Consider the following 16,188-nt stretch of genomic DNA (forward strand, 5'->3'; position numbering starts at 1 on the left):
TTTTTCATCTAATCCTGGCACAACTGCAAAATTGGAGCCAGATATTCAGGACAAGACATTCTAGACACAACCCACAGTTTTTTGGAGGCTACTATAGGTGTATCAGACTCCACTTGGAAGATCAATGTGGATACTTTAGGTTCTACTTTTTTTACTAAGTAGTCGTCTTATTTCAGACTATAGATATGCTACTGAGAGCTCTACTGTTAATTGTTGGTCCCTAGACCAGAGTCTAGGTATCTTCATTAGGTATGGAAAGGTTATTCACGTGAGAATTTGTCCCTGGATCCCAACCTCAGACTCAGAAATCAGGTCTGGGAGTACGATGCAGCTCTTATATCCATGATAACATAGATTAGGCATCTGTGGTGGCTCCAGAACTTCAGGACTCACCTGATCTGTCTTCTGGACTTCCTTTTGGTGGATGCCAGATGCAGGATCTTTCCTACCACAATTCTCTGCAATGTCCACTGATTCTTCGTAGAAGACATCTCAGTGACCTGAGTACTTTCCTTTAATGTCATTCCTTGAGAGCTTGAGCTACAATTATGCTAGATAGGCCTGGATCTGATCTTTTCAGTTAACCATATGGACTTTATCTGAGGGCTGCATAACTAAGACTAACCACACCATCACCTTGCCCACACCATTTCTTACTAAATTTTGTTCCTTTTTTAAACTTCAGCTTAAGCCTCATTTTCTTAAAATTTTCTTTGAGCACCCAGACTCAAAGTGTGGCTCACGTTTTCTTTACCTTCTTAGCAGCCTAGACTTCTTTATAGTACATTTCACAATGTATTTATATAATTATGTAATTGACTGTTTAGTATTTGTCTCCTGCATTTAAAGAAAGCCACCAAGATCATGTCTATCTTATTCAATACTACACTTACCATGGTGTCTTGCATGAAACTCATTAACTTTTTATTGAGTTAATTAAGCATTGTGCATAATGCCTTCATGACTAAGGTTTCAAGGGATCCTTTTTTTCTGGGTTGTCACACATATAGAACAAAACATATTGTAACCTGGGTTCCCCTGAAAGCATAGCCTAATACAGAGGTTTCCTTGACGGTTAATTGATCTTAAGGAGCAGGAGTGAAGAACAGGGAGAGTGATTGCTATAGACTGAATTGTGTCCCCTCAAAATTCATATGTTGAAGCCCTAATTCCCATTGTGACTGCATTTGGAGATAGTCTTGAGAAGATAATCAAGGTTAAATGAGGTCCTAAGAGTGGGGCCCATATCTGAAAAACTGTGATCTTATAAAAAGAGGAAGAGAGAAAGAGATCTCTCCTCTCTCTCTGCCATGTGAGGACACAGTGAGAACGTGGCCATCTGCAAGCCAGAGAGCCTTCACCAGAACCCAACCATGCTGGCACCCCGATCTTGGACTTAAAGCCTCCAGATCTGTGAGAAAATAAATTTTTATTGTTTAAGACACCAAATCTATGGTATTTTGTTATTGCAGCCCAAGCAGACTAATATAGTGATCTAGAGAAGGAGATAAAACCATTAAGAAATTGTGTTATCTAGTTGGTCATAAGTACAGGTGACTGATGCTTGATTTGATGGGATCTTTATTTAAGAAGGCTTTTGAGGGGCTGGCCCCGTGGCTTAGCGGTTGGGTGCGTGAGCTCCGCTGCTGGCGGCCCGGGTTCGGATCCCGGGCACGCACTGACGCACTGCTTCTCTGGCCATGCTGAGGCCGCGTCCCACATGCAGCGGCTGGAAGGATGTGCAGCTATGACATACAGCTATCTGCTGGGGCTTTGGGGGGAAAAATAAATAAATAAATAAGATTTAAAAAAAAAAAAAAAAAAAGAAGGCTTTTGAAATGCACCTCACAACTGTTTGCCCTGGGAATGAAAAGGGGAAGCATATATCCATCAGCCCCTATCACCCATTAGTTAAGGATGGCAGCAGTATAAGAGCAGGAAGCAAGAGATGCATGGTGCAGCCTGAAGAAAGGCACCAAGGGGTTGCACTCGAAAGTGACCAGTTGAAGCCTGTGCAGAACTGGTCACTGCAGCGGAGGCTGGAAGAAGAGTGGGGCTGATAGGATTTGAAGTGGCACACAGATTGTCTAACACATAGACTGCCGCAAAAGTATCGTGTATTCAACATCCACAAATAATTAATTTTGTACAATGATTTTTAAACAATCTTCATATTCTTAGTATTTCTATAGTGCTTATCTACATGGAAAAAGATATAAGGCAGTTTTTGTAAACTAAAGTGGAAAAGTAATTATGGCTGCAAGTAAATGCTGACTCTGACATTATTTTAATGATGCTTACAAATAGAATCTTGAAACATCATTTTTCAAGATGCCAAAAGAAATGGTAATGATTATTTAAACATTGTTTATCTCAGAATCTAGACAGGATGGATATACTAAGTTAACAACCAAAAAGCAAGTTTAACATGTTTTTTTGTCACAGAAGCAGTAAGCTTTTAACTATAATGAAAATGACATTGAGAAATAACCTGTTTTAAAAGCAGCCAGAGACAGATACTACCTAAGATGATCATTTTTTGAACATTAGTGATGACATGATAAGTTGCCTTCTACTGTTGAAAATAATCCAAATAGCTTGAGCATACAATTCTAATCGAGCAGGGTATGATATGTTTAAGAGAGATACTGGAATGGTTTCCCCATGATTGCAACCTTTTGAATTTTTTTTTTTTTTTTTGGTGAGGAAGATGGGCCCTGAGCTAACATCTGCCAATCCTCCTCTTTTTTGCTGAGGAAGACTCGCCCTGGGCTAACATCCACGCCCGTCTTCCTCTACTTTATATGGGATGCCGCCACAGCATGGCCTGACAAGCGGTGCATCTGTGCGCGCCCGGGATCCGAACTGGTGAACCCCGGGCCGCCGCAGCGGAGTGTGCGCACTTAACCCCTTGCTCCACCAGGCCGGCCCCCAACTTTTTGAATTTTTAAAAGAGAAAAGAAGACAAAGCTAGACACAGGCTGGACTTTGAGATAATTTGTACACATGGAAATAAGAAAGTAAATTTAGAGCTGCCACAAGGAGGACCAATTTTTTTTTCCAAATATATTTTATTATTATCAAAACAATCCAAATACATCCTGAAAAATGCAAATAGTATAGAAAGATTATAATTAAAGCACCAGTTCACTCAAAGGCAACACTTTTAACAAACTTTTTTATTTTTGATGGTAGTTACATATCTCTAAATAATATGCTTACATTACTATTTCTTGGTTTACCAATGTTAAATGTGACTGATGTACTTGTGCTCTTATAAATATGGATTTAGCTCACTTTCTACTCTTACCTCCAACCTTCCTTCTCACTCTAACTCTCCTTGCAATATAATTGTATCACATCCTAAATTCCAACAGTCCTATAACCTCTGTAACCATAAATTAACAAAGAACATGTATGAACTTCCATTTCTTGTTCCATCAGCCTCAGATAGTTCTCTTTACTCCCTACCTTGTAAGAGGAGATGAATAACTCTCACCTTTCCTTCCAACTCCCTATTCCTCCTTCTATCTCCCCACCCCTGATTCTATTGTAGTGATTGTTAACATACCTTTTATTCTGTAACCATAGTTAAGTGTTAAATAATTTGCCTAAAGATTGATTCTAAAATTTTTTTAAAACCCCACATTTTTAAAACCTTTACATAACTATAGCTACGTAAATATTGCTCACTCTAAAGCCAAGTAGTGTGCAGTTATTACATTTCTTTCTCTATGGCTCTAGTATCATGATTCCTATGCCATTTAAAAAACAATGTTCTGTACTTCCTGAATGCTGGTATGAGGAGCTCTGAAGACCCTCTTTCTGGTGAAACAACCATACTGGTGAAAATCATTTTAAAAAACAATAATGGAAAGTCTCTGGACTTTGTAGCCTTTATCCTGAAGTCTCTAGAAATTGTCTTAAGGGCATGCAGCAATGAAGAAACATTTATTAAAGGAAATCTATTAAATCTTGATGAGAACAGCAAGTCTGGGGTACTTGAGCCACAACCCACTTCCTCCTTACCCACCTCCTGGTTCAGTATAACAGAAGCTTCACTCTAGGCAGGTATAGCCAAGAACACAGGGCTCCCTTTCCTCCTAGTTCGCAGAGGAAGGCAACGGTAGCTTCCCAAGAAGGGCAGACTGCCAGCATTTATCATCCCACTCCCACCCCTGCATGTGTTAAGGAAGCTAAATTCCAAGTCAGTGTATCCAAGAGATTGGGGCTTCCTTCATTCGCCCAGCCCCCATCCATAGGGTGGAAGCTCTACCTCAGGGAGGGACAGCTGAAAATACCAAGGCCCCAATTGCCAAGAAGACCCTGATCGCTGCCCCTGCCCAGCTCCCTACTCCTAAAGCAAGGAGTCACTCAGAAGGAAGCACGCCATTGTCCCTGCCCCCAGCTCTTGAGCCAAACCTCAGAGATTTTGTCCAGGGGGAGCTCTGAAGCTCTTTCCAAAGGAACTGGTTTTATTTGGAACAGGGTATAACCTAAATGTGCTCTCAAAAATGATGGAAGTTTCGGTGGAAAGCAATTAAGAGGAGATAGTAGGTAGCTTTATGAGAGATATAGGCTAAACATTAGGCCAGCTAGTATACCAGAGAGAACCAGGGAAAGGGACAGCTAAGAAGAGCCCTCCTGGGGTGAGAAAAACCTCAGACAATGATCTCAACTGCGGAGGAGCTAGAGTTTAATTGGATCAGACTACCATAGCAATTTATACCCCAGGTTACTGTCAAAAACAATAGGGTAATGAGCCAGCAATTAGTGGAGCCTAAAGCTGGATGTATGGGGTAAGCCCTAATAGCTACTACTAAGAAAATAACTCAAAAAATATATACTGAAGAATAAAAAACCAACAATGTTCTTAACATCATGGTCCAATGAATTCTCCTTTTCAGCATTTCATGAGCTGCTCAAAATCATTCCATATTTTTGTTTTCTTCCTCTTTGGAACATGCCTTTCTTGGAAAGTCTTTTTTGTTTTCTAGAATTGCTGACTGCTTTCCTTTTCTCTTGCCTTCTGTGCTTGAATATCCTCAAGCTTTACCAAAAATTCAATAATTCTATCCTATTGTCTCCTTATTAAAATTTTAAGTGTACGGGACAGTGGATGTTGTACAGCAGCTCTGTAGAGCTTTTTCATGTTGTGTGAATAAAACTCTATACGCATTGAACAGCGACTCCCCATTTCCCCCTCCCTCACCCCTGGAAACCACCATTCCACTTTCTGTTTCTATAAGTTTCACTACTTTAGATACTTCATATAAGTGGAATCATGTGCTATTTGTCCTTCTGTGACTGGCTTATTTCACTTAATATAATGTCCTCAATGTTCATCTGTGATGTAGAGTGTGATAGGATTTCCTTGTTTCTTTTTTAATGGTTGAATAATATTCCATTGAATGTGTATACCACATTTTCTTTATCCATTCATCTGTGGATGGACATTTAGATTGTTTTCACCTCTTGCTATTGTGAACAATGAACATGGGAAGGCAAATATCTTTTCAAGATCCTGGTTTCAATTCTTTTGGATAAATACCCAGAAGTGGGATTGCTGGATCATATAGTAGTTCTATTTTTAATTTTTTGAGGAACCTACATACTGTTTTCTGTAGTAACTGCAACATTTTATGTTCCTAACAACAGTGCACAAGGGTTCCAGTTTCTCCACATCCTCACCAATGCTTGTTATTTTCTCTTGTTTTGTTTATAATGGTCATCCTAACAGGTGTGAGGTGATATCTCATTTTAGTTTTGATTTGTGTTTCCCTGATTAGTGATATTGAACATCTTTTCATATACCTGTTGACCATTTGTAGGTCTTCTTTGGAGAAATGTCTATTCAAGTCCTTTGCCCATTTTCAAATTGAGCTATTTGTTTTATTGCTATTGAGTTGTAGGACTATATATTTTGGGTACCAATGTCTTATTAGATGTAGTTTGCAAATATTTTCTCCCATTCCATAGGTTGCCTTTTCACTCTGTTGATTGTTTCCTTTGCCATGTAGAATCTTTTTAGTTTGATGTAGTCCCACTGTCTATTTTTGCTTTTGTTGCCTGTGATTTTGGTGTCATATCAAAGAAATATTGTACAATAAGACCAATGTCATAAAGATTTCCCCCTGTTTCCTTCTAGGAATTTTATAGTTTCAACTCTTGTATTTAATTCTTTTATCCATTTTGAGTTGATTTTTATGTATGATGTGAGATAAAAGGGTACAATTTCATTCTTTTGCGTGAGGATATCCAATTTTCCCGACACCATTTGTTGAAGAGACTATCGTTTCCCCATTGTGTAGTCTTCCCATCCTTGTCAAAGGTTTGACTGCATAGGTGAGGGTTTATTTCTGGGCTCTCTATTCTGTCCTATTGGTCTATATATCTGTCTTTAAGCAAGTATCACACTGTTTTGATCACTCTGGCTTTATAATATGCTTTGAAATCAGAAAGTGTGAGGCTTCCAACTTTATTCTTTTTTCTCAAGTTTGTTCTGACTATTTAAGATCCTTTGTGGTTCCATATAAATTCTAGGATTATTTTTTCTATTTCTGTAAAAATGCCATTGGGATTTTGATAGGGATTGCATTGAATTTTTTTTTTTTTTTTTGGTGAGGAAGATCAGCCCTGAGCTAACATCCATGCCAATCCTCCTCTTTTTGCTGAGGAAGACTGGCCCTGAGCTAACATCTGTGCCCTTCTTCCTCCACTTTATTTGGGACACTGCCACAGCATGGCCTGACAAGTGGTGCATTGGTGTGTGCCCAGGATCCAAACCTGGGCCACCAGCAGCAGGGCACATGCACTTAACCACTATGCCATGGGGCTGGCCCCCAGGATTGCATTGAATTTGTAGATCATTTTGGATTATATGGGCATTTTAACAATATTAAGTATTCCAATCCATAAACACATTTATATCTTTCCATTTATTTGTGTTGTCTTTAGTTTCAGCAGTGTTTTGTAGTTTTAAACATACAAGTCTTTCATGTGTTTGGTTAAGTTTATTCCTAAGTATTTTATTCTTTTTGATGCTATTGAAATGGAATTGTTTTCTTAATTTCCTTTTTGGATTGTTCATTGCTAGTTCATAGAAACTCAACTGAGTTTTGCATGTTGATGTTTTATCCAGCAACTTTGCTGAATTCTTTTATTACTTCTTACAGTTTTTTATGTGTGGAATCTTTAGAGTTTTCTACATATGAGATCATGTCATCTGCAAACAGAAATAATTTTACTTCTTCCTTTTCAGTTTGGATGCCTTATATTTCTTTTTCTTGCCTAATTGCTCTAGGACTTCCAGTACTATGTTGAATTGAAATGGCAGGAGTGGGCATCTTGTCCTGTTCTTGATCTTAGAGGAAAAACTTTTGATTTTTCCCCATTGATTATGATGTTAGCTGTGGGGTTGTCATATATGGCTTTTATTATGTTGAGATATTTTTCTCATTTTCCTACTTTGGTGAGTGTTTTTATCATGAAAGGATGTTGAATTTGTCAAATGCTTTTTATGTATCTATTGAGATGATCATGGTGATTTTTATTTTTATTCTATTAATGTGGTATATCACACTGAATGATATTTGAATGTTGAGCCATTTTTACTTGGTTGGATAAGGAATATCCTTATTCTAAGGATAAATCCCACTTGGTCATCAGGTATGATCCTTTTAATGTACTATTGAATTTGGTTTGCTAGTATTTTGTTGAGGATTTTTGCATATATATTCATCAGAGATACTGGCTTGTGGTTTTCTTTTCTTATAGTGTATTTTTCTGGTGTTGGTATCAGGGTAATGCTGGCCTCATAAAATGAATTTGGAAGTGCTCCTGCCTCTTCAATTTTGTGGAAGAGTTTGAGAAGAACTGACATCAATTCCTCCTTAAATGTTTGGTAGAATTCACCAGTGAAGCCGTCTGGTCATGGGTTTTCTTTGCTGGAAGATTTTTGATTACTGATTCAATCTCCTTACTAGTTACATAGGCCTGTTCAGAATTTCTGTTTCTTCATGATTCAGTCATGGTAGATTGCATGTTTCTAGCAATTTGTCCATTTCTTCGAGGCTATGCAATTTGTTGGCAAATACTTACTCACAGTAATCTCTTCTAATCCTTTTAATTTCTGTGGCATCAGTTATAACGTTTCCTCTTTCATTTCCAATTTTGAGTCTTCTCTATTTTTTTCTTAGTCTAGCTAAAAGTTTGTCAATTTTGTAGATCTTTTCAAAAAACCAACACAGTTTCATTGATCTTTTCTATTGTTTTTCTAGTCTCTAATTTATTTCTGCTCTGATCTTTATTATTTCCTTCCTTTTGCTAACTTTGGGCTTAGTTTGTTCTTCTTTTTTCTAGTTACTTGTGGTTTAAAGTTAGATTGTTTATTTGAGATTTTTCCTTTTTTTTAATGTAGGCATTTATTGCTATAAACTTCCCTCTCAATACTGCTTTTGCTGCATCCCATAAGTTTTAGTATGTTGTCTTTTCATTTTCATTTGTCTTAAGATATTTTCTAATTTCCCTTTTGATATCTTGTTTGACCTATTGGTTGTTTAAGAGTGTGTTGTTTAATTTCCACATATTTGTGAATTTTCCAGTTTTCCTTCTGTTATTGATTTCTAGTTTCATTCCATTGTGGTTGGAAAATATACCTGGTATTGATTTCAGTCTTCTTAAATTTATTAAGACTAGTTTTGTGACCTAACATGTGTGTGCATGAGAAAGCTGTGTATTCTGCTGCTGTTAGGTGAAATGGTCTGTGTATGCTGTTAGGTTCATTTGATCTATAGTGTTATTCAAGTCCCCTGTTTCCTTATTTATCTTTTTTCTGGATTCTATCCATTATTTAAAGTGAGATATTGAAATCTCCTAATATTATTGCATGACTGTCTATTTTTCCCTTCAATTCTGTCAAAGTTTCCTTCATATATTTGGGTGCTCTTCTGTTAGTGCATATATATTTTTAATTATTGTATCTTCCTGGTGAATTGACCATTTTATCATTATATGGTGTCCTTCTTTGTGTTTTTTGACAGTTTTTGACTTAAAGTCTATTTTGTCTGATATAATTAAGCACTCCCAGCCCCCACCCAGCTCTCTTTTGGTTACCATTTGCATTGAATATCTTTTTCTATCCTTTAACTTTTACCCTATGTGTGTCCTTAAATTAAAAGTCTCTTCTAGACAGCTATAGTTGGATCTTGTTTTTTTAATCCATTCATCCACTGTATGTGTTTTGATTGGGGAGTTGAATCTATTTACATTTAAGTAGTTATTGATCAGGAAGGACTTGCTATTGTCATTTTGTTAATTGTTTTTTGTCTGTTTTGTAGCATTTTTGTCCCTGTTTTCCTCTCTTTCTTTTTTCCTTAATGTTTTTTTGATTTTTTGTAGTGACATGTTTTGATTTCTTTCTTATTTTCTTTTGTGTATATTCTGCAGGTATTTTCTTTGTGGTTACCATGGGGTTACATAAAACATCTTATAACAATCTAATTTAAGCTGATAACAACCTAACTTCAATTGCGTACAAATACTCTTAACTTTTACTTCTTCCACTTTACACAGTATTGATGTCACAAATTAGATCTTCTTTTTAATACTTTTATATACTAGTTTATACTAGTATACTATACCTTGTACAATTTTTTTATATTTTTGTCCTTCAACTTTTATACCAGAATTAAAAGTGATTTATGCACCAACCAGCATTACAGTATTCTGTATTTGTTTTTATATTTACCATTACTAGCAAACTTTATACTTTCATGTGCTTTTGTGTTGCTGTTCAGCATCCTTTTGTTTCAGCATGAAGGATTCACTTTAGTATTTCTTATAAAGTCAGGTGTAGTGATGATGAACTTCCTCAGCATTTTTTTTTTTTTAATCTAGGAAGGTTTTATTTCTGCTTCATTATTGAAGGATGATTTTGCCAGATATAGTATTCTTGGTTAACAGTTTTTCTTTTTCAGTACTTTCAGGCATAATCATTTTATTGTGCTTTGCTTTATTGCTCTTCACAGACCTTGTGTTTTTTTAAGACCTGCTGCCAGCAAAAAGATTATGACTTGCTGAAGGCTCAGGTAATGATTAGCAGTTTTTAGCAATAAAGTAGTTTTAAATTAAGGTATGTACATTGTCTTTTTTAGACATAATGCTATTGACACTTAATAGACTACAGGATAGTATAAACATAACTTTTATATGCACTGGGAAACCAAAAAATTTGTGTGACTCACTTTATTGTGATATTTGCTTTATTTTGATGATCTGGAACCATACCTGCAGTATCTCCAAGGCATGCCTATATATCATCCCACTCCCATCTGACCTGCAAAGTTGCTACTGAAAAGTCCACTGATAGTCTTATGGAGGTTCTGTTGCACATGGTGAATTGCTTTTCTCTTGCTGCTTTCAAAATTCTCTCTCTGTCTTTGATTTTTGACAGTTTGATTATAATGTGTGTCATGTGGATTTCTTTGGATTCACTATCGTTGGAGTTTGTTGGGCTTCTTAAATCTGGATGTCCATTTCCTGCCCCATATTTGGGAAGTTTTTGGCCACTATTTCTTTAAATAGGCTTTCTGTCCCTTATTCTCTTTCTTCTTCTTCTGGGACTGCAGTGATGCATATATTGTTCTGCATGATGGTATCCCATATGTTCCTTAGGCTTTCTTCACTCTATTTATTAATTTTTTCTTTTTTTCTGGATTGTCTGATTGGATAATTTCAAATGACCTGCTTTGAGTTTACTGATTCTTTCTTCTGTTTGATTGAGGCTGATGTTGAACCCTTCTAGTGAATTTTTCAGTTCAGTTATTGTATTCTTCAGCTCCAAAACTTCTGTTTGGTTCTTTTTAATATTTTGTATCTCTTTGTTGATAATCTCATTTTGTTCATGCAACGTTTTCTTGAGCTCATAGAGTATCTTTATGATGGCTATTTTAATCCTTTTCAGGTAATTCATACACCTCCATTTCTTTAAGATAAATTTCTGGAGATTTATTTTGTTCCTTTGTTTGGGCCATGTTTCCCTGTTTCTTCATATGTCTCATAACTTTGTGTTGGGATTGGTATGTTTGAAATAACAGTCACCTCTCCTAGTCTTTATGGACTGGCTTTGTACAGCTGAAGACCCTTACTAAGCCACCTGACTGGACATTCTGGAGGCCTCTGTAACTTTTTTTTTTGTGGGGGGGGAATGCAACTTCTCTGGGCCTGTGTGTGCAATTTCTCAGTTAGAGACGGTTGCTGATTTATTTTTCTAGACGTTCATAATCTCTTGCTCCCTCTGGTGTCTGTCTGTGGCACTACAATTTCTCTAGTTCTATACCAAGCTGCCCTGATCTCCCTTGTTCTCAGAGACTACCAGGTATCCATAGTATGCTGGCTCTCCATCAGTACCCTGAGTCAGGTGAGACAGATACCTGTACCTTGGGCACTCTTCCCAAAAGCTTGAACACCAAACACATGCCATACTCCTCTTACTATTTCCAGAGGGAGAAGCCTCAAGTTTTTCATTTTCTCCTCATCTCACTGAGCCATCCTAGTCACAGCAATCCACTTTCCCCTTTCGTCTTTTTTTTCAGTGCACCTAGGCATCCAAACTATGATGGTTCCAATAGTACTCTGAATGAGAAAAGACAGAAACCAGTCCCTCAGGCAGCCCTCTGAAGAGCTGGAATGTCAGATGTAGCCTCTACTCTTTTCTCTCCCCCTAATGTGAAAAATATGAGCTAGGGTGCTCTCCACCACTGCTGAGCTGTGCCAGCTTGGAGGAGGGGCTGATGGCGGTTGTTCTTCCTACCCACTTGAATGTGGCTGTTCTCAGCTCTGTGGTCACCTAGGGTACTGCAACATCTTAACTGGATTCTGGAATTCTCATCACAGTATTTTGGTCCATATATTTTCATTAAATTGGTGTTTCTGCAGGGGAATGAGGATTAGGACTTTCTAGTCAGCCATCTTGTGATGTCACTCCTTCCCTGATTTGCTCTTGAGCTCTACCACACATTTGTCATTCTGAGAGTTCTTTCACTGCTTTCCTAGGTTGGAACCACTCTTTTCTTCATCCCGTATCTTCCTTTTTATTTATCAATTTGCTTTCTAATTAAGGATGCATGCAAGAAAAACTGAAATCTACCAAGAATTAACCTTTTTTATTCTTCCTTACATTTGATTTGATGGTTTGGCTCAATATATAACTCTAGGTTCAAAATAATTTTGACTCATAATGTTAATAGTATTACTGAGCGAAAAGTCTGATGCCATTCTATGGAGAAGGAGTATGTGTGTAAGTATATAGTAGTGGGGAGAGGATTTCTGGAATCAACTGTTATGTAGTTGGACTCTCAATTAGTTCCCATATTTTCAGTTCCACCTCTTACTCTACTTCTCGTTGAGTGTGAGCCCTTCTCTTAGTCCAGACCTTCCTTGGGATTCTACTGGGAAGTCTAGGTCCCTCCTTTACTGCACTTGGAAGGAGATATATATTTTAGTGATTAGGAGTGGACTGCCTAGGTTTAAGTTCTGGCTCTGACTTTTCTAGCTGTGTAACCTAGGCCAAGTCACTTGTGCCTCAATATTTTCGTGTGGATTATTTTAAGGATTAAATGTAAAAGTACTACTATTGCTATTATTATTACTCTGTTCTGCTTTTTCAAACATCCTGCTTTCATATGCTTTTCATATTCCATTTATTTACATCTCTCTTTTGCTTGTGTTTCCTCCTATGTTTCTTTTTATATTATTCTTTTACTTAATGAATTCTAGGTAATGAGAGAAAATAAACATGTGTATTCAGTCCTCTTTCTTAAACCAGAAGCTAAATCTGATTCTTAATTTTAGAAAATATTTAGCAACTTAATAGTTTTAGTGTTATTTCTTTTTTAATAATTTAAGCTCTTTTAAAACTAAATTATTCTCTCTGTGTGCATATATTATCTTTAATATATTTTCCTAGTGACCTGATGACCCAGAATCAAAACTGAAAGCAGGAATTTTGTTTCTTTTGATAGATTGTAGTGATAGTAGCCAAATTGTTCTAATGCTGGTCATAATTAAATTCTCTTTAAAGCATTGGAAGGAAAATGAAAAGAATATCAGAATATTAGAGAAAGCCTACTGTTTTTTTGTGTTATATCAAGGTGAAAGTTAACAGTTTTATTGCATTTTGTGAAAGATGAAAAATGAACCAGAATATAATATTGATGATGATCTTCATGACAATAGCAGTCACAAATTTCAAAACTGACTAGATTTAAACCAGGCACTTAATATGTGTTGTGTTACTTATTCTTCAAAATAGCTCTACTAGGTAAGCATTTTTATCCCCATTTTACTTATGAGGAAGCCAAGACTTAGAGTGCTTAAATAATTTGCCCATGGCCACACAGCCAGTAAAGGACAGAGCTTTCTGACACAAAGGCCTGTGTTCTAAGACACTATGTATATCCAATCTGGGACTTAGGAGCCTATAGCTTTAAATCAATTGGATTTATTAATGTCTATTACTGCGTCTCAGGTGCCTTTGTTTCCCTTTTGCTGTAGCTCTTCCCTCTGCTATCATGGAGGTCATTGCAGCTGCCTGGAGTAGCTATGCTTCCGTATCCCATTCCCTTAAAACCCTTGTCACCAACTTTCTCACTGGAATCCTCTGTCCTCGTAGAGGCCCAGCCCCAAGTGAACCCAGCTGGGGAATCCTCTAACCTCCCTTAGTGAGAGCAGGAACCATGCCTGTCTGTATTGCCCAAGTCAAGTAGAGTTTCTTGCAATAATATACACTCAATACTCTTTGAAAAATGAATGAGTGGTGGTAGAGAATAAACTAAGTTCCTGATATAGAAGACAAGAGAGACTGTTGCTCAGGCAGAGGGATTTACCAAGTAGAAACTGTAAGATATTTTCCTATAAAAACAATGTTAGAAATGGTAGTTAGGGTTCTACATTTCAATTAATATCACTAAAACATGAGTCTAACTAACTTTCAAGTTATATAATGTATGTGGGTTAATCTGGAGCCCAACCACCATTTTTATAAAATGCTTCTATAAGAAAATGCTTTCTGAAGGACAAATAGTAGGCTTATGAATGAATTTTTGGAAACAAACTATTTGTAAATTCAAGTTAACATCTAGACCATTAATTTGTTGGTAATCTTTGCTTGTCTTCTTCTCATTTATTTGTAAAGTTATCAAGAACATGAGGTTAAAAACTAGTTCCTATTACATAATAATACCACTATGCCCAACTCTTTCTTATTGTCTCTGCTCTTACCCCCACCTAGCATTCACCATGTTACCTTATATAGGTACTCAAAAAACTTTTGTGTATTGATTGTTTGATTTTTAATAGGGCTATCACTCATCACAAAGAACAGTATATCCTGAGATACCTAGGATTCTTGCTTCAACCTAGCTTTAATTTTGAATTACATAGCAAAATTATAAATGATCTTAAGAATATGAGTTAAATATGATATGGTTGTACAATATTAATAAAAATAAGTAAATTATAATAATAGATTTGGATGTTTATCATTTTTTCTTCTTGACTTATAATTTAGGGGTAAATGGTCATTGTAAGGTCTGGAAGGCATCCCGGTTTGAAAGACCCCAACAGCCCTGTGTTCTAAACTACGCTTTAAAAAATTTCCTCTGACTGGAACAGAGAGGGAAGACCCCTCATTCCAGGAAACCTTATAGAGTGGTCTAGTGTCCTAGCAATATATCTATCCTGCTTTCTGGAAATAATGTGTCCTTGAGTTTAGGATGACTTAATTACTTGTCTCTCAGATGGAGGAAGGCTAAGACTGGGAAGAAGGACCCATTACACATTTGTTTTGAGTACATTGACAAAAAAAATACTTATTTCACAAAAGAGACTATTTTCCCTTTTCAGGTGTAACTGTGTGGAACCACATAATCCTAGCAATGACACATTGAAGGAATGGAAAGAGTCCAATATTTCTGCCTCTGACATAATTTGGGAGAACCTAACTGTGTCGGTAAGTGAAACATTGAAAAATAAGTCATATCTTGAATCTTATTACTATAAGGGCTTTTGTTGACATTTTGAATGAGTTATTGTGAGTAGATTAAACTGTTTTGAATGCATACTATTGTAAAAGTGATAGTTTTGTCTTAATTTTAATTTCATTCATTTCAAGTATTCATCAGTAAACTGGGATTTTCTTTTATTATTAAATTTTTCTAATAATAGTAGGCCTGAGTTGCTCTAAAAGCACACATATACAGTGTCATATGACTAGGTTAACTGAAAGCACATTAAATAAGAGTGGTGTTGACCTAAATGAAACCATATGGCAGAACTAAGTCGGCCTTCTGTGTAAAGAACCCAGAACGCTTTTACTTTACTCTTGGAACACTGCTCCAGCTGTTCAGAATATGCTGAGGGGGAGGGGATGTTTGTTAATATTTTAGTGTAAATGTTGAAGTCTTTGGGAAGAGCAAAAGTCACTTTTCTTAACAAAATTCTGGCATCTCCCTCAGGAAAGGCTTTCTTACTTCCATTTTCTTCTTATCTCCTGCTTAACAAAGGGGCTGGCAATATATTTTTCACCTATCCAGGTTAAATCCTGTACCTTTTAAGAACTTTTTCTGGCTTCCCTCTGTTTTGTGATTTCTTTTTTTTCCTCATAGCTGCATTTCTCAGTTCTTAATCTCTTATAATGTTTGTGTACCTCTTTATTAAAAAAATTCAAAATATTCTGCTTTTAATAAATATTAAAATCTGAGTCGTCCTAGTTTATTTTCTATTCTTCCCAGTTACAAACATTGCAATCCAGAGTTTCTGCCACTTTACCTACCTATATAAGCTCAAATCCCATTATCACTATCAGCATAAAACTATATGAATTCTAGTTCATTTTATGAAACATACATCATTAGTAAGTGAGCCAGTTAGTGGCATGTAGAAATCTTTTTTGTTGTACAAATATTATAAAACTGTAAACGTGATTCTTATAAGACCACTAACCTAGTGCCTATTTTCTCAATTTTCCCCATTATATGTTTTCTTTCAGAATCAAAATCAAATGATTTACCCTCCATTTAAAATTCTATCTTGACCTATATTTTACTACCATTTTTCTTTTTTTTTTTTAAAGTTTATTTTATTTTATTTTTTTGTGAGGAAGATCAGCCCTGAGCTAACATCCATGCC

General features: G+C 36.4%; 1 protein-coding gene across 3 annotated transcripts in view; it reads left to right on the forward strand.

Annotated features, from left to right (window-relative positions):
- The window catches only part of SLC4A10 (solute carrier family 4 member 10), a 210,272-nt gene that overhangs the window by 153,700 nt on the left and 40,384 nt on the right, over nt 1–16,188 (forward strand). For all 3 annotated transcript variants that reach the window (XM_087435291.1, XM_087435292.1, XM_087435293.1), the window contains one exon: nt 14,905–15,010. In XM_087435291.1, coding sequence (XP_087291417.1) covers nt 14,905–15,010 — 106 coding nt within the window. The remainder of the gene's footprint in view (nt 1–14,904; nt 15,011–16,188) is intronic.

The sequence above is a fragment of the Ceratotherium simum genome, chromosome 9, assembly GCF_057802395.1.
Source record: "Ceratotherium simum simum isolate JZ-2026a chromosome 9, ASM5780239v1, whole genome shotgun sequence".
NCBI lineage: Eukaryota > Metazoa > Chordata > Mammalia > Perissodactyla > Rhinocerotidae > Ceratotherium > Ceratotherium simum.